Source organism: Nicotiana attenuata, chromosome 11, assembly GCF_001879085.1.
Source record: "Nicotiana attenuata strain UT chromosome 11, NIATTr2, whole genome shotgun sequence".
Taxonomy (NCBI): Eukaryota; Viridiplantae; Streptophyta; class Magnoliopsida; order Solanales; family Solanaceae; genus Nicotiana; species Nicotiana attenuata.
This window is the reverse complement of record NC_031999.1, coordinates 15,274,565-15,293,548: the sequence shown is the minus strand read 5'-3', so window position 1 is coordinate 15,293,548 and position 18,984 is coordinate 15,274,565. Positions and strand designations below refer to the sequence as shown.

At 41.4% G+C, this 18,984-nt stretch overlaps 1 protein-coding gene and 1 pseudogene across 1 annotated transcript; one reads left to right on the top strand and one right to left on the bottom strand.

The window, feature by feature from the left end:
- LOC109234721 lies at positions 206 to 2,538 on the bottom strand. Its single transcript, XM_019400785.1, has 2 exons — positions 2,449 to 2,538; positions 206 to 619 (listed from the first exon to the last, which is right to left on the bottom strand). The coding sequence occupies exons 1-2, from the start codon at positions 2,536 to 2,538 to the stop codon at positions 206 to 208; spliced, it is 504 nt and encodes a 167-aa protein (XP_019256330.1).
- Positions 11,876 to 17,752, top strand: LOC109234720 (annotated as a pseudogene).

The following is an 18,984-nucleotide window of genomic DNA, read 5'->3' as shown; positions in this document are numbered from 1 at the left end:
AATTATATACATCCACTAGTTACATTTGACTCTATAACTAGTCCTCCATAATCTCACTACCTATTTGTGAAGGTGTAAGTTTCTCTTTCTAGTATCTCAAATACCTCTACACATGGTAACTATTCAAGGACTCTAAGACTCTCTTCTATTTGCTGAAGTGTTGCCCTCTTGTGTGCAACTGTATGGCTATCTCTTTTAGTCTCTGTTAGCTTTCTTTCTTTTCAGCTCGGAATCTCCTTGCGTTTCTTTCACTCCATACATGGTAAATAGTAGCAGCGCATAGGAACTTCATGATCTCTACTCGTGGACTGTTGTTCCTCATTTTTCTGCTTATCCAATCAATCTCCTCCCCCCAGTTGCTAATTCTCCTATTCTCCTCTAGCCACCTGAGTAGTGCACTCCAAATTTGGGATGAGTAAGGGCATTGGAAGAACAAATGTTGCAGGTTTTCCTCAGCTCCAGTAGTACATAAGACACAATCAATTTGGACATGTATGCCCCATTTCTGCAATCGATCAACGGTGGCTAATCGACCCAGTAGTACCAGCCAAAGGATAAACTTGTGTTTTGGTATAGTAGTTGGTCCCAACACTAGCCCTTTCCATTGAACTTTCTGAAACTATGGAAGAAAGAATAAGTAAGCTTTTTTAATGCTGAACTTATCTTTATCACATCAACTCTATAATGTCACATTGTAGTCCATGTTCAGGAACCATTTTTTTGCATCCAATATTTTCCTTACTAGCCAGCAGGCTTGTGTAGGAGTATTTAGTTGCTGCACTTCTTTCCATTTGATATAGAAGGTATGAATCCATTTTATCCAGAGTGCATGTTTCTTGATTGTTACAGTCCATAGTAATTTACTGATAGCTACTCTATTCCATGTATGGAACTCTATGAAGTTCAGACCATCTGTTGAATGTGGTTTACATAATGTCTCCCATGCAGCCAAAGCTTTCCTTGAGCTCTTATAACTGCTTGTCCATAGAAATATTCTCCAAACTCTAGTTATGAGTTGAATAACCTTCTTAGGAATTAGAAATGCCTGAGCCTTGTAGGTTGCATCTCAAATAGCACACTTTTAATAAGTTGCACCGTCCACTATATGATAAGAATTTAGTGGAGCAATGATCGGGTCCAAGCCTGCACTACTATTGAGTAGCGAGGGTAGTCGATGCAGTTTTGCCCAACTAGGTCGGGATCGAATCCGGAGTTAATTTTTTTGAAATTATATTTATATCTAAGTCTAGATGCGGGTTTTGCTCTTAATTACACTTCCACACATGTTTGTTTTGATTCTACTTCTAAAGCTAATATTTAAAACTAAGTATAATATTTTTGTTGTTGATTTTAAAGGGTTAAAGAGACTAGGGTAGTGACTTCTACCTAGATGGATATCTAACGGGTAGCAGAATCTAGGCAATCATGTGATTAATTGGGGTCGTAATACAGCTATCACACCCGAGTACTCACTCTATACCTCTCGGTAGTGTGAGTAATTTTTTTCAATTTGGCCTTCTCAAGTCCAAATGGGTATTCATGCAATACAAGTGATATTAGCTCAAGTCGGGTATTACTATCTCTAGGTTTAACCCTTTAATTGGGGATATCAATTTCTTGAGTTCACCCCATTTTCTTGTTAGCCTAGTTTTCCTAGACTTAGTCCCTCTTTCTCAAGTAGAGACTAAGTCAAAAAAGGGCTTGTGAGCATGTGACTTTTTCCCTATACGAAATACTCCTATAAAATCCCAAGAAAATAGGGTTTTCTGTTAATTATTTCCCATTTTAGGAATTTTTGTAGAATTTTATTTAATTGTTTGCATTTTGTGCATGTTTAAGTTTTATTTAAATCATGAAAAAAAATCAAAAATACCATGCATTTAATTTAGGATTTGTTTTCACATTTTTTTGGATTAATCAGTAATTATTTATTTTATAGAAATTTGAAAATCCCAAAAAATAACTCATTTTTATATCTTTTGTCTTTTAATGCTTAATTTATTGATTTTTCTCTTTTAGTTTAGAATTAAGTGATGTTTATAATTTTTATAATTAGATAGATGGTTTAATTTTACAATTTAGATAATTTAGATTTTTTTAGGTTTTTTAATTAGAAAAAAAGTAAAGAAAAGAAAAGAAAAGGAAAATACGGGTTTAATAGAAATGGTATTTTAGGCAATTGGGCCAAATCTGTCCAAACCCAAAAAAAATTACCCAAAACCCATCAAAAATAACCCACAACCCAAGCCCAAAACCAAATACACCCGGTCCAATCCCTTGCCATGCCCAAACGACCCCGTTTCATTTCGATCTAATCACAGCCGTTGGATTTTGACCATCCAACGACTCAGAACTGAGGGCCTAATTAATACATATATGTCCGAAAATTGATCCCCCCCCAGTCCAAACCCCCTCACTTCACCGTCTCCCTCTCTAAACTCTAAGAACCCTAGCCGCCCCAATTCTCTCCGCTGCCTCCGCCGTCGACCACCCGCCGGATATCGCCCACGGCGGTGCCGGTGGTCCAAACACCACCATTTTTACACCACATGACCTCCTCACCCTCCTCTTTCCGAATCCACAACACACGACTTTCGAATCCCTCCCAAACGGCTCGAATCTTAGATCTAAGATCGATGCCCAAAACCCTAACTCACCCAAATCCACCCAAAATCACACTCCATAGTCCTCCACCTTCCCTCACCACTGTCTCACCATTGATTTCCCAAAAATCCCAGCCACACTCCTCGAATCTTAAATCTCAAAATCGTCGAGCTCTAATTTTCTCATCTTTCTGATTCTCCGGTCAAAGTTGGTCAGGTGAACCCAAAAACATCCATTAGTCGACTGTTCTTGTTAAGAACAGTCGATTAATGGTAGTTCAAAGTTCAGCTTTACCTTATTGTTAGTTTGGTCAGAATTCGTGGATGGTCCTTTTTTTTATCTTTGGAAAAAAAGAGCAATAGGTAACCTCTTCTATCTTTTCTTTATTTTTTCTTTGTCTTTTGTTGAAATACCCTTTATGTTAATTGCACCTGATTTAGCCACTTGATTTAGGTTTTATTTTTTCTTTTCTTCTACTATTATTTTCATTAACTGCATTTCTTAGATTTTCATTTGCCTAGGTTTAGCGTTTTAAGTTCCTGAAAATCCGTTTGTTTTGTTTCTTCATGTTTGTTCCTCTTGCCAGTTTGTTTTCAGTGTTAATTAGGGTAATTAAGATAGGGTTAAGGTTTAATTGATTGCCTACTTTAGTTAAATCCTGATTGTTTTAGCTTTAGATTCCATCTCGTTTGTTTAAAATAAGTTAGTTTTGATTTCTTGTTCTCTTTGCATAAGCATGTTAAATCTGTTAGAAGCCCAGTTTTAATTGCATCAGACTTAGATTAATTAGGGTCTAAATTTAGAAAGTTGCATGTTTGTTTTTCTTTTCTATATATTCCTGGATTGTTTTTCATGAGTTTACACCTAGTTGCTTGTTTTAAGTCAATTAGAATAGTTTACTAAATTCCCAAAGGTTAGTCGGCTATTTGTTTGACCTGTTCTTGTTTAACCATAGAAAACCTTAGCTTTAGTCTGTTTGATCTGTTTAATTGAAGATAATTAGGGTAATTTAGGTTTTCTTTGCATCAAGCATTCTGCATTTTATCAGTTGTTAGGATTAGTTGGCTAAATTTTCTTGTAGGTTTAAACCTCCAAATTTGAAACCTCAACTTTAGTTTAATTTCAGAAAATAAGATGCAATACCCTAGAAAAATGGCTGGAATTGAATTGAAGTCAGAATATAGGTCAAAAATGAAATAACCAGTAACTTAAAGGGTAAAATTGAATTTTTACTGAGGCTAAAATCAGAAAGTTCTAGAAATTAGGACAGTTGTCCCTGTCCTTAGCAAATGCTGATATTGGATGAGAAAAAAGGACATACAGCTGTCAAAAGATGTTGTACTATTCTGAAATTTAGGAATTTAGGTCAAAATATTCCCTTTTGATGCCATTGTTTGTGCACTCTATAAAAGGAAAATATTCCCTCACTCTCACAATCAATCATTGACAATCATTTTTAGCAACCATCAGCACTTTTTAGCATCATTTTACTGCACCAAAGCTCCCTTTTCTTTTTTCTGAAAAAGTTTAGATTCCAGAAAAACCTTGACAAAAACTTCAAAACTTCTTTTCTGATTCTTTACAAGCTAGAGGATAATGGTTTGAAGTTTGGAGTATCCTTCTTAGGTGTTTTGTTTGGGGTTTCTGGGTTCAAGTTTGCTGGTTTTTGGGTCTAAAATTTGATTCAGTTGTGGACTGCTGTAGCTGCGTTGTTTGTTGCTGCTTAATTTCTGTTGTTGCTCCTTGCTCTTATCAAGTGTTTTCAACCAGTACTTTCCTGTTTTAGCACTCGCTGGTTCTTATTGCTGTTTGTTCAAGGTATTTGAACTCAACTTTTCTTCATGTAATGAGCTTTTGTTAAAATGGTATGGGGATCAAAAATTGCAAGTTACCTATGATGAATGGTTATTCTTTTCATGTTAGTGTTCTGACTGCAATGATGTGTATCCCAGTTATTTGCTACTATGTGAGCTTAAAGCTTGAATTAATGTGGTATAAACAAGTTGAGTTAATACATGATTGTTTAGCAGTCATCATTCTAAAAAGTGACCCTGTTTAAAGATGTTCTATAGCTAAATACTCTGTTTGAATAATGATGATTCTGGTTTTTAGAGTCATGTCTTCCCCTTCCTTTTCTTCTATTTAAATGCATAACTTGTTTACTTGATGTCACCTGAGATTGGTTTGCTAATTATGAGCTGTAATCTGTGAGTTTGGCCACTAGTTGGCCAAATCAACAGGTTAAAGGGATAAGAATTGAAAGTTTGTTGTTGGTAGCCATTGTGTTTGACTCATTTCTGCTCTTGTTCTCTTTTTGATTGATGTTTTTTATTGTTTTGAGGTCATTTGGGCTCTATTTGCAAACTACTAGCCAATTCCTACAGATTTGAGTCACTAGTTGACCAAATTAGTAGGTTCCAAGGTTAAAAGTCTAAAATTTCCATTGTTTGAACTTGCTGAAATTTAGTTTGTTTATGTGAGAGGCTTAGCTTTGATGGATAAACAATGTCCAAGGGCGGCAGGCTGTCTATTGGTTCATCAATGAAATGAGAATTATAGCAGATTAGTAATTAGAATAGTATTATATGTACTTAATAGGATATCATGTAATATTCATAGATTTTCCCTTAGAAAATTTGATTTTGTATGAAGTGCTGTAATAAGTAAGACTTTCAGTTTTGTATGAATTATTAATAAGAGTATTCATAATTGTGGTGGTACAATGGGCTGGGGTCGAGAGCCCCAATCCGTAAGGGTAAAAGGGGCTATCCTTGGATCAAGTGGGGCTAAACTTGAGGCCCAATCGAATATCGATCCATGAAAGGAATCTGGACCTAGGCCTTTGGGCCTGGGACCTAAGCCCAAAATCCAAGCCTCTCTTTTCCATGATACAAGTGTATGCTTCTTTTATTTTTGTGAATCATTGATTAACTTTCGAGATTAGAAATGTGTTTTGATCTTTAAATGTCCTAAATTCTTTACTTAAGCAATAAATTGAACTGCTTTGGTTATAAATAGATAGATTTAGTTAATTGTAAAGGTAGACATGCCCAACTAGAACGCATATAGCATTTGGGCCCGCCTGAAGCCCAATGCGGGCAATAGTTAAAACCCAAAAGAAGCAAGATCTCTGAACTTTTGTTCCGCCGGGCCCAAGTCTGGAGTCCAAGTCCAGCTTTTCTCAAAATTGAGCTTTTATTGGGTTTAGTCCAATGTGGACGCTTTGGCCCAAAGCAGCTGCTCACAATAATCCAAAAGCTTGGCTTTAAGTTAAGGAAATTCTAGTTCAAACTTCCATTAGGATCTTAGCCTTATAATAATCTCCTTTAATTAAAATCAAATTGAGGTGTGCCATAAAACCCCTTTAACCCCATGGCCCTCATGAAATTAACTCTAAAGTTAATTCTTTTTAAAAATTGAGGTGTGCCATCAATTAAACTCTCCACGTCCCTCACATATGTTGTTATTAATTTGAATCTTCGAAGTTGCCTTAGGCGCGTTTATTAATTAATTCAATCATTGCTACGGGTACGGTTCCCGTGACGTAGTTGTGATTTTTAATTAATAAATTCGGGTGTACATTTCATGTAACCCAATTTCAATTCCTCAACAATGTTAAATAGAACGTGTCGCGAACCGCGGGTGCATTTCATGTAGCGTGGTTTAAGACGTATTTTAAATAACGTTGAATCTTCCTAAAAGCGGTTTAAATTAGTTAAAAGCGGTTATAGAAGCGAAAATGCACAATAGGCTAAAATATGTAGTTAATCAGATAATAGGCCAATTTTAATAGTTTATGCGACCGTGCTCGAACCACAGAATTCGGTAATGCCTAACACCTTCTCCCGGGTTAACAAAATTCCTTATCTAGAATTTCTAGTTTCGCAGACTTTTAAATAAAGTCGAAATTTCCTCGATTTGGGATTTAAAATAAACCGGTGAGTTGGGACACCATAATAAATATCCCAAGTGGCGACTCTGAAATAAATAAAATAATTCCATTTTGAATAATATCACTTTAATTGGAAAAACTCCCTTATCCCCCCTCGGGGTGGTAAAAAAGGAGGTGTGACAGCTCTGGCGACTCCGCTGGGGATGAGAACCCAGAACTTTTGTTCAGGGTTTAAGAATTCGAGCTTAGAATAACTGTTATAGTTTGGCTTTATTTATTATCTGATTTTACATGTTTGAACCTAATGTGCTAAATGCTGTTTTTACCGCTTTGATATTGGTTGATTGTATATAAAACTGTTACGAAACCCTCTTCTCTCTGAGTCTTCTAAATCATCTGGGAAGTGTGCACTTCGTGTAACTTCTTTTCTGTTAGAGTCATATTCCAATTTTAGAACGAGGTTCAGACAAGTTGCAAAGCCGGTGAAGCTTCTGTATTCCCGGTACACTGCCCCCCTCGGCTCGAGCTGTCCGCTCGGGTAAGCCAAGTCTAGAACAATACACCCAGGGTTTTAAACCTAGTATAACAAAGCCTCATGCCGGATCCCTAGTAGGAACGCTTGTTTTCATCACGTGCATTTGACTTAGGAGACTCAACACAGGGGTTGGGTCCGTCTAGGACAGGAGTACCCGAAATTAACAGACCATCCTGATGCATTCTACTTGCTACTTGTGCATTTATTTTCTCCGGATTGCATGTTGACCGGCTTCTAAAATAATGGAGAAAGTTTGGAAAAAATCAAGTTGAGGTATGAGAGAGGTAATTACCCGTCTTTGAAAATCTGGTATCCGAAAAGTACCGAAACTCTGCCGAAATCTTGAGAAAGAGAAAAGGAAAATTGTTTCAAGAAAAATATTTGGTATTGTTTCTATTATGTCAAAACTGCCCGAACTACGCAAGTTTGATTCTCACCGGATGTGGGATACGTAGGCAACCCTCACCGGGTCCAACTCCATTTTTTGCAAAAATACCCCAAAAAGAAAAAAACGTTGTTATTTTGTCACAAAATAAGTCAGGTAGTGTCGTTCTTGTCTAAATAGCCGAAATGTTCCCAAAAGGGCGCCAGAAGGCTGCTTTTGCAAGAATAGCCACCTATGGTTCCTTTTTTAATTTTTGGCCGATTAGCGAACACAACCCTAAAATCTTCTTTCCTAAGGTGCTGAAGGGCCGTATTTGCAAAGGCGGTTTTGTTTTGAAATGAAATTTTTTGAAAACTGATAATTTTCTTTTAGGTCAAAATAAATCATGGTTTTTTTAACCAATCACTCTAAATAAATGTGCAGGATGAGCACAATTGAAAATGAACCTTTCACAATCCTTGAAGAAATCCCATTAGAACTCCATATGTGGTGGAACGACTTAGGGAAAGTCAGTAGAGATACTGTGGTAAAAGCTTTGGGCGGTCTTGTTGGTCTTCTGAAGATTAAACCGAGGTTGAATATAATTGAGTCTTTAATACCTTTTTGGGACCCGACACATATTGTGTTCCATTTTTCTGATTTTGAGCTAACCCCCACGCTTGAGGAAATAGCGGGCTATGCTAGTCTTATTGGGAATCTCAGAAGTCGGTACCCAGTGGCACCAAGAATAGTGACTCCTCATAAGCTTTTGGACCTTTTGAGCATCAGTCAGGAGGTTAAAAATGAAAATCTATCCGAGGGATTTTGCACATTCTACTTCTTGTACTGGCGTTATGGCGATCCCCACGGTTTTGAGGCTCCAGATACTGGTCGAACTCATTCAGGAAACAAAGATAAATGGGAAGCACGTCGGGGACTGGCTTTTATAGTGGCATTCTTGGGTGTCTTAATTTGCCCAAGAAAGGATGGAAATATAGAATTGGGCCTCGTGGGAATGGTCGATGTCATGACTAAAAAGGCTAATGGCACCCTTGTTATAATGATTTTAGCAGAGATTTATCGAGCTCTAACTGTTTGCCGAGAAGGGGGAGAAAGTTTTGAGGGCCGTAACTTGCTTCTACAACTTTGGATACAAGAACATCTTTGCCACCGTCAAGGGTACATGAACTATGGTATGACTGGTCTAAACTGCATTGAAGAACATGGAAACCGGTTAGAGGGTCATGAATTTCCAGAAGGTACGGAGGCCTGGTTCACACATTTGAGCTCCTTAACTTCAAACAAAATTGAGTGGACATTCGGCTGGCTCCCGATCACTGAAGTCATTTACATGTCAGCCGAGGTGTGTTATCTTCTCTTAATGGGCCTCCGGAGCATTCAGCCATATGCTCCGCACAGGGTGCTACGCCAGCTAGGCAGGTACCAAACTATTCCACATGATGAAGATCTGAGCCGACAAGTCATCGAATTGGGTCCAAAAGCTTTGTTCCCAGAAGCAAAAGTTCGTCAGATTTGGAATCAGTGTAGGTTTCTAGAGCCAGACTCGGGTAAGGGATCTATCTAAAGGCGAGCTAGAGCCTAGTTACACAACATGGTTTGGCAAAAGGTTTCAAGTCCATCAAGAGCCCGAACAGCCTGCTAAAAGACCTCATGTCCAGCTATTCACTGATGAGTCACGGGAGCAATGGGATTGGTTGGCAAAAGAGACAAACTACAGAGCCACAATAAGCAAATTGGAGGGACAGATCCGAGATCTTAAATTTGACAATAGTGTACAAGCTGCTGCTGATGAAGGGGAAAAGAAGAAGCTGGCTCAAGAAAACAAAGCCCTTCGAGCCCAGATCCAAACAATGAAGATAGCTGTTGAGAATCAGGAAAGAAGCCGAGCGGATGAAAGACTCATAAATGGTCTTAGAAGAAAAATATCTGAATACCAGGATGACTTGGAAAAATCCGAGGATAATCTGGCAAGGGCCCAGGCACAATTGAAAAAGAACGCAGAGGGATGGGCGGAGTTCGTAAGACAGTTGAGAAGGTAATATGAGGGAACAGTCACAAACATGAAGAAAAGGGTAACTTCCCTCGAGAATGAGATGGCCAAACAAGCTAAGAACTTTAAGGCGGAAAGGGAACATTGTTACGCATTAATGTCCCAACTAGAAGAAGATATGCAACAGCTGCAGGGTCAAAACCATCATGATGCCCAAGTGCTAGAAGCTAGGTCTCAACAAATCGGGTGTTTGCTCCAAGAAAAGGGTATCATTAGGGAAAGAGTTAGAGCAATTGCTGACTACATCGTCACAAAGTGCCATGAATGTGAAGACATGACTCGAACCACCTTTTTCTCCGCAGTAATGACCTTTGTTCGACAAATCATGAATGACCTGGATCGTCTTCAAGGAGACCTTGCACACAGGCCCGTAGCGAGACCGACTGATGTCCCTCGGGCCCCTGAATCAACTTTAGAAGCACTTATGTACTCTTGATTTTTGTTTTTTGAGTTTGTATTTCAGTTTCTAGTTTTAAAGTTGATTTCGAGTCTGTTTTTAGTTTTAAATCCCTAGAAAAGTATGGTGGTGTCTTTTGTAATAGAGAAAGGTAGAAGTTTTTATTAATAAAAATTTGAGAAAAAAACCCCAAAAATTGTTTCTTTATTTTTCGCATTTATTTCTTGAACAACGTGATGATCTGATTCACGTGGCGTCGTGATACGTAGGCAATCCTAATCGGATCCGGTCATGTTTTTAAATAATTCGAATAAAAGAAAAAAAGAGAAACAAGGAAAAAAAGAGAGAAAGACAAGAGTAAGGAGGAAATATGATGACAAAGCGCAAAAGAGAGTAAAAGATGAAAAGCGCCAAAAGAAAGATAGGTTTGGGGAGATAAACAAAAGCCGGGATGAAACACGCAACCATTGGAAAACATGTAGAAACACATTTAACTTTATAGGTGCATCACTCCCCAACGTGCTATTCCCTATGTGTTAATTGTCTCAAACTAACCGGTTCGTTGTGTTTGCTATTGAGTAGGTTCTATATTAAGGTGGTTGGTTTTGTGGTAATCTGGCTTCACATCCCTACTTCACAAGATCAAAAGGAAGTGTTGAAATGTCGTCAGAGAGTCATCTGCCAACAATTCCTATTCAAGAGGATAGCCCGAGCTCGGCCATCCCAACTTCAGAATCAGCGGCTGCTGAAGAAAACAGGGTTCTGCGTCTCCGCATGTTGGAAATGTGGGACGCCTGGTCCAATGGTAGAGAGCCATCGAGTACGATACCTGGTTTCCCTGAGCTACTTCCTAGGGCAAGTGTAACTTCCAATGTCCTAATAAATTACACAAACACTCCGCTTGGATATCCTACCATCTCAGCCCACTTTGCCGGAACACCTTTTGAGGTTCGCCCCCAGGTGTTAATTTCGGGTGTGGCCTCCAGCATATTCACTGCGCCACCTTCCCCGGCCACGGCACAACCCACTTTGCCCAGGCCAAACTTTGATCCATCATCCTTCACTTTTCAAGTACCATCCTTCCCACCAGAAATGACCCATTTCACTACCAATTCCTACCCCCAACAGCCCCGGTATGAGTTTACCACGGGACAGGAGAAAACTACAAAGAACCCCGAGCAAGAAGAAATCACTCGGAAGATGAGGAGCATGGAACAGAGCCTTAAGAATATACAAGGCTTAAGTGGTCAAAAGAGTGTATCCTACGCTGATTTGTGTATGTTTCCACATGTCCACCCACCCTTGGGTTTTAAAACTCCCAAATTCGAGAAGTACGATGGGCATGGGGATCCCATCGCTCACCTCAAGAGGTACTGCAATCAGCTGAGAGGGGCAGGCGGAAAAGAGGAGCTTCTCATGGCTTATTTTGGAGAGAGTCTAGTGGGCATTTCATCCGAGTGGTACATGGATTAGGACATATCCCGTAGGCACATTTGGGATGATCTAGCTTGGGATTTTGTCAGGCAGTTTCAGTATAACATAGATATAGCTCCCGACAGGAATTCTCTATCGAATCTCAAAAAGAAGTCATCAGAAACTTTCCGGGAATACGCTGTTAAATGGCGCGAACAAGCAGCCAGAGTCAAGCCCTCGATGGATGAAACGGAAATGGTTAGCATTTTTTTACAAGGCCAAGAGGCTGACTACTTTCAAAACATGATGCCTGCAATGGGGAAACCGTTTGCTGAGGCCATCAAGATTGGTGAGATGGTCGAGAATGGTCTGAAAACAGGGCGTATATTTAGCCAATCTGCCATAAGAACTACGTCCCAAGCAATTCAAAGCGAGTCCGGAGGTGTAGCGAACAGAAAGAAAAAGGAAAAAGTGGCAATGGCGGCTTCAGGTCCAAGAAACCCCCGTCCACCCAGAAGTTATTTCTCTCCAAGTACTCCACAACATTATTATCCCCACCAGGATGTGGCTTATGCTATGGCCCCCAACCTTACGCAGTGATGAACGCCCAGCCATATGCTTGGCCACAACAACAGTTTAACCAAAACAGAGCTCCACCTCCTAGAAACAACCCTCCCCACCAAGCTCAGTATAATCCCCGACCTCCACAAAATAATTTCCCCTACAGTGCCCGTGCTCGGGAGCCACCCAGGAGAACAAACTTCACGCCTATTGGTGAATCCTACTCTAGCCTTTTCCCTAAACTGGTCCAAATGGGTTTGCTACAACTCGTGCCCCCGAATAGATAAAACCCAGAGTCACCTTCCTACAGACCCGGTACCCGATGCGCCTATCATTCTAGGGTGGAAGGACATGACACTGAAGACCGTTGGACCCTAAAAAGGGCAGTTGAGAATCTCATAGAGCAAAAACGGATAGTGCTGAAGGATGAAGAAATTCCTAATGTGACCAACAACCCGTTACCGGACCACAACAACAGGCCTGTTATTGGGATGATTTGTGAAGATAAGGAGTTTGATCCCGCTTTGAAAGCTATCATTGCCATCGCTGATGTCGAAAAGAAACCAAAGGCTACTACAAAGCAAGACAAGGGGGAGAAGAAGAATGAACCCACCCCTCAAAGTGCAGAAAAGAAAGTGGAAACCAAAACTGGGGCAGTACCCCCAAAAGATGCCATTCTTTATGTTCCTCGGGGTCATAGGAAATAACAAATAACGTTGAGCCCTCCAAGAAGGTTCGAGCTGAACAAGGGACCTAAGATGTACGTGCCTAAAGGGACCTATGTGGTACGGGGGCCAGTAATTTCACCAAGGCTGAATGAGCCCGTGGTTATTGGCCGCGCACCGCAGAAGCCCATGACAGACCCCATCGCCGTCCCATGGAATTACAATAGAGCGGTAGTGACATACAAGGGAAAAGAGGTCCTAGGGGAAGCAAATGAAACTAACCCAGCTGCGAAATACCTTAACTTAGAGGAATTGAACAAAGTCAAGAAGAAGTGTTTCCCACTAAAGAAGTCTGTTAGTGCTGAGGAGGCCGAAGAATTCTTCCGTAAAATGAAAACTACAGACTATGAGGTAATAGACCAACTCCGGAAGTCTCTTTCACAGGTCTCACTCCTATCTCTACTCGTGAGCTCAGCCGAGCATCAGAAAGTGTTGATAAAAACCCTCAATGAAGCTTATGTTCCGATTGAAATCACTATTGAACAACTGGAAAGGGTGGCGGAAAGATTCTTCGCAATCAACCAGATCTCATTTAGCAAGAATGATTTACCCCCAGAAGGAGCCACCCACAACAAAGCCCTTCATCTGACAGTTAAATGTGAGGGGTATTATGTGAAAAGAGTAATGCTGGATGGCGGATCCGGAGTTGATATCTGCCCTCTTTCAACTTTGCAAAGAATGGAGATTGGGACTGAGAGAATCAGGCCTAACAATGTCTGTGTACGTGCCTTTGATGGCATCAAGAGAGACACCATAGGCGAGATCGATTTGATTTTGACTATTGGTCCTGTGGATTTCGAGGTGACATTTCAGGTCCTAGACATGGACACTTCTTATAATTTCCTCTTGGGAAGGCCTTGGATTCACGCGGCAGGGGCCGTACCTTCCACTCTCCACCAGATGGTGAAATTTGAATATGAAGATCAGGAGATCGTGGTCCACGGAGAGGACGAGCAATCAATTTATCGGGACCCGTCAGTCCCATGTCTTGAAGCAAGGGAAGGTAGCGAACATATAGTCTATCAAGCTTTCGAGGTTGTGGTCGCAGACCAATGTGAAGAAGGAAGCCCGTGTCCTCAACCCTTTCTCTCAAATGCGTCAATTATGGTTGCCAAGGAAATGATCAGGCATGGATATAAGCCCGGGAAGGGGCTCGGGACATCATTGCAAGGTATCACAGAACCTATCACTCTGGCTGCTAGCAAGAAGTTCTTTGGTGTGGGTTTTCAGGCCACGCCAGCTGATGAAACATGGGCAAATGAGCGGAAGAACAATGGTTGGGTCTTGCCTCAGCCAATCCCGCATCTGTTCGAAACATTCGTCAAGCCCAAGTACACAGAAGAGGAAGATGAGGCCTTCACGGCCGAAGAAATTGAAGAAATATGTGGAGCTATGAGGCAGATGTTGTATGAAACCCACATGGTCCAGCCGGGAGAAGGCTCGAGCACCGCTGAGGTGCTGTATATGGGGCCCAATGCCAAGTTGCAAAACTGGAAGGCTACTCCGTTCCCAGTCAGGCGGGAATCCCGGTAGTCCAGTCTTGCCACCTTTTCTACATCACGAGTTATTCCAGGGTGTAACTCGGATGTTTCCTTTAGTTTACTGTCTTTAAATTCCAATGTAAACCCTGTTATCTTCAAAATTCAATGAAATGAAATCAATATTTCATCGTTCATGAATCTCTCTCTTTATTCTTTCTGATTTTTGTTACTTTTTCTTATTTCTTCTTTCAGTTCTAATAATGCGGCTTTAAATAACATGACATGCTTGCGGACTTCATGCCCAGATCCAAACACGCTGTCTAATTGTGAAATAATGAATCAAGAACCGGAATACGATGAAGAAGAGGCTTTTAGGGAAATAAATCAAGAATTGGAACAATTTGAGAATAAGCCTAAGCCAAATCTAAATGAAACCGAGCCAGTTAATTTGGGTAGTTCAGAAGAGGTCCAAGAAACCATGATAAGCATTCACACAGATGAAAGAACTAGGGATGCACTGATCCAACTTTTGTTTGAATTCAAAGATGTGTTTGCTTGGTCCTACGATGATATGCCAGGATTAAGTGTTGATCTAGTGGTGCACAAATTGCCAACTTACCCCGATTGTCCCCCTGTCCAGCAAAAACAGAGAAAGTTCAAAACTGACATCAGTGACAAGATCAAAGAAGAGGTCACCAAACAGTTAAAAGCGGGTGTGATCCGAGTGGTCCGATACACCACATGGTTGGCTAATGTGGTCCCAGTGCCAAAGAAAGACGGGAAAACCCGAGTGTGTGTTGACTATCGGGATCTGAACAAAGCAAGTCCCAAGGACAACTTCCCTTTGCCAAACATCCACATCCTCGTTGACAACTGTGCCAAACATGAGATACAGTCTTTCGTGGATTGTTATGCTGGATATCATCAGGTCTTGATGGATGAAGAAGATGCGGAAAAGACAGCCTTCACCACACCCTGGGGCACCTATTGTTACAGGGTCATGCCTTTTGGTTTGAAGAACGCCGGGGCAACGTACATGAGAGCTATGACTACCATCTTTCATGACATGATGCACCAAGAAATCGAGGTGTATGTGGACGATGTGATCATTAAGTCCAAGACGCAGGATGACCATGTTCGGGATCTGAGAAAGTTCTTTGAGCGTCTGCGCAAGTATGATTTGAAGCTAAACCCGGCTAAATGTGCATTTGGAGTTCCGTCTGGGAAACTTTTGGGATTTATAGTCAGTCGGAGGGGCATTGAGCTAGATCCAACGAAGATAAAGTCTATTCGGGATTTACCTCCTCCGAGAACCAAGAAAGAGGTTATGAGCTTGTTGGGAAGGTTGAATTACATCAGCCGGTTCATTGCTCAGTTGACTTCCACATGTGAGCCCATATTCAAGCTGTTGAAGAAAGATGCAGCGATTAAATGGACAGATGAGTGTCAAGAAGCCTTCGACAAAATCAAAGAATATCTGTCGAATCCGCCAGTCTTGGTCCCACCCGAACCTGGGAGGCCTTTGTTTTTGTATCTGACAATCTTGGAGAATTCCTTCGGCTGTGTCCTCGGGCAACATGATGTGACCGGGAAGAAAGAGCAGGCAATCTACTATTTGAGCAAAAAGTTCACTAGTTACGAAGCCAAATATACCCTGTTGGAAAGGACTTGCTGCGCCCTAACTTGGGTCGCTCAGAAGCTTAGGCATTACCTGTTGGCCTACACCACCTATCTCATCACCAGGTTGGATCCTTTAAAGTACATATTCCAGAAGCCGATGCCCACAGGGAGGTTGGCAAAATGGCAAATCCTGCTCACTGAGTTCGACATAGTCTATGTCACTCGCACGACAATGAAAGCTCAAGCTCTAGCGGATCACCTAGCTGAAAACCCTGTTGATGATGAATATCAGCCTTTGAGTACTTACTTTCCGGACGAGGAAGTAAATTCAGTTGAGGTAATTTCAGAGGACACCAATGCTTGGAAAATGTTCTTCGATGGAGCGGTGAACGCAAAAGGTGTCGGGATTGGGGCAATCTTGATCTCACCCACTGGTCAGCATTATCCGGCCACAGCCCGGCTTCGGTTTTTCTGCACAAACAACACTGCCGAGTATGAAGCCTGCATTATGGGTATGAACATGGCAATCGACCAAGATGTGGAAGAATTGTTAATCATGGGAGATTCAGACTTGATTATCCGACAAGCTCAGGGAGAATGGGAAACTCGGGATGTCAAGCTTATTCCATACAGGCAACATGTGGAAGATCTTAGCAAGCGGTTCAAATCCGTCGAGTTCAGGTACGTTCCTCGGTTTCACAATGAGTTAGCCGATGCACTCGCTACTTTGGCCTCGATGTTGCCATATCCAGGCAATGTCCACATTGACCCGTTGGAAATCCAAATCCGAGAAAGGCATGGTTATTGCAATACGGTTGAGGTGGAACCAAATGTTCAGCCATGGTACCATGATATCAAGATGTTTTTAAAAACAAAGGAATATCCCGAGCAAGCCAGTGGAGACCAAAAGAGAACCATTAGAAGGCTTGCCGGTGGCTTCTTCTTGAGCGGAGAAGTTTTGTACAAAAGGACTCCAGATCTGAACCTTTTGAGATGTGTGGATGCCCAAGAGGCCGGAAGAATCATGAATGAAGTACACGCAGGAGTATGCGGACCTCATATGAATGGATACGTCCTTGCAAAGAAAATCCTTCGAGCAGGGTATTACTGGATCACCATGGAAAAGGATTGCTTCAGCTTCGTCCGAAAATGTCATCAGTGTCAGGTACACGGTGACCTGATTCATGCACCTCCCTCAGAACTGCATCCTATGTCGGCACCATGGCCGTTCGTTGCTTGGGGTATGGATGTCATTGGGCCAATCGAGCCAAAAGCTTCAAATGGGCATAGATTCATATTGGTTGCCATCGACTACTTCACAAAATGGGTTGAAGCAATCACTCTCAAAGCTGTCACTAAGAAAGCAGTGGTGGACTTCGTACACTCCAACATCATTTGCCGTTTTGGTATCCCTACAACTATAATTACGGACAATGCTGCAAACTTGAATAGTCATTTGATGAGGGAGATATGCGAACAATTTAAGATCACGCATCGGAACTCTACCCCTTATCGGCCCAAAGCTAATGGTGTCGTTGAAGCAGCAAACAAGAACATCAAGAAGATTCTTAGAAAGATGATCCAGAGTTCTAGACAATGGCATGAGAAGTTGCCGTTTGCACTACTGGGATATCGCACAACTGTGCGCACATCGATTGGAGCAACACCCTATCTATTGGTTTACAGCACTAAAGCCGTAATACCTGCAGAAGTTGAAATTCCATCTCTCCGGATCATTGTTGAAGCTGAGATTGAGGATAGTGAATGGGTCAAAACCCGTCTGGAACAGTTAACCCTGATTGATGAAAAGCGAATGGCCGCAGTCTGCCACGGGCAGTTATATCAACAAAGAATGGCCCGTGCCTACAACAAGAAAGTACGGCCTAGGAATTTTGAAGTGGGGCAACTCATTTTGAGGCGTATTCTCCCTCACCACCCGGAAGCAAAAGGAAAGTTTGCCCCCAATTGGAAAGGTCCATACATTCTAAGAAAACTATTGCCAAAAGGGGCATTGTACTTGGGAGACATTTAAGGAAATGATCCCGAAACAGCTGTAAATGCAGACACAGTCAAAAGGTATTATGTTTAATCTATCTGCAGCACCAATATTATCCGATTGGGATGACGAAGGTTTTCATTCTCGCTACCCCAAAACACTTCTACCCTTTGCTAACCCTTTGAGCCGGTTACCTTTCTTTGATTACCCTCTTTGGAACCCGAAAATGTTTGTAAAAAAAATCAAATCAAAAATCAAAAACAAGTTCCCTGAACTACGTTCGACTTGATTCCGAAAGGATACGTAGGCAGCCTCTCTCTGGGGTTCAGTCACACCAAAACAAAAATCCAAATTTCCCCAAAAGTGAAACTGGGGCAGATGTTATAATGGTTCGGCGACGGTTCGCCTGAAAGGTTCCAAAGTTGTAATTCAACCCAAACTCTTTTTACCCTAAATCCTGTTCAAAGTCCTTCTGATCAATCGGTAAAGATGTTCAAAATAGGAGGATGTTGGTTACTTGGATCTGATACAATCAAATGAGAGAAATAAAATGAGAGAGTCTTATTGGTAAAAACCCACATGGGCACTATAAGGCAATGGTTAGTAGAGAAACTGAAAATGAGAGAGTCTTGTTAGTGAAAACTCGCAAAGAGCACTATAAGGCGACGGTAAGGAGAGAAATGAGAGAGGTCAATTGGTGAAAACCCGAAAAGGGCGCCGTTGATCGAGAAGAAGGAATTCCTTACAACCATTGGCACTGAAAAAGTCCTGGCAAGGTTTCTCGGTTTTAAAACACGAGTCATAATGGGTTTATGAGAGACTGGATAGTGGGTTTATGAGAGATTGGATAGTTGTGCAGATCGGGTATCCAGTCCAAGAAGCATGTCATGTCTATTGAAGTCTGCATGCACTCCAGATAAGTCCTTCTTTCCTCCCCCGAAAGGGACACTTCTCATTAAACTCATTATCCTGTCTTTCCTTTACTTTGAATCCCTTTCGGTTTAATCCTCCTCCGAAACTAATACAAAGAAAAGATGGAAAGATTAGTTTTACAGGGTTCTGCTTAGCAAAAGCCAAGTTCAAGTAGAGGCACCCAGCCTCACCAGGTGCATCAAGTCGATCTCGACTAGCCATGATGGCCGATGATCCAGAGTCAAAATTATTGAAAAGGAAAGAAATCCAAAGTCAAGCGCCCATAAAGGCAAAATAAGAAAGGCCAAATCCCCACACGGGTTAACCATCATGTGAAATTTTTGGAAAAGTCAAGATACCTGGTTTTAGAAGAGAGATCGGTCTCAAGAAAGCCAGCGAGCAGTAAAGGATTT

Coding starts and splice junctions, on each gene's coding strand:
- LOC109234721 (XM_019400785.1), bottom strand. CDS start 2,538: ATGGTGGTGTTTGGACCACCGGCACCGCCGTGGGCGATATCCGGCGGG. Junction 620..2,448: donor AGAGAATTGGGGCGGCTAGG/GTTCTTAGAGTT, acceptor TTTCTTCCATAG/TTTCAGAAAGTTCAATGGAA.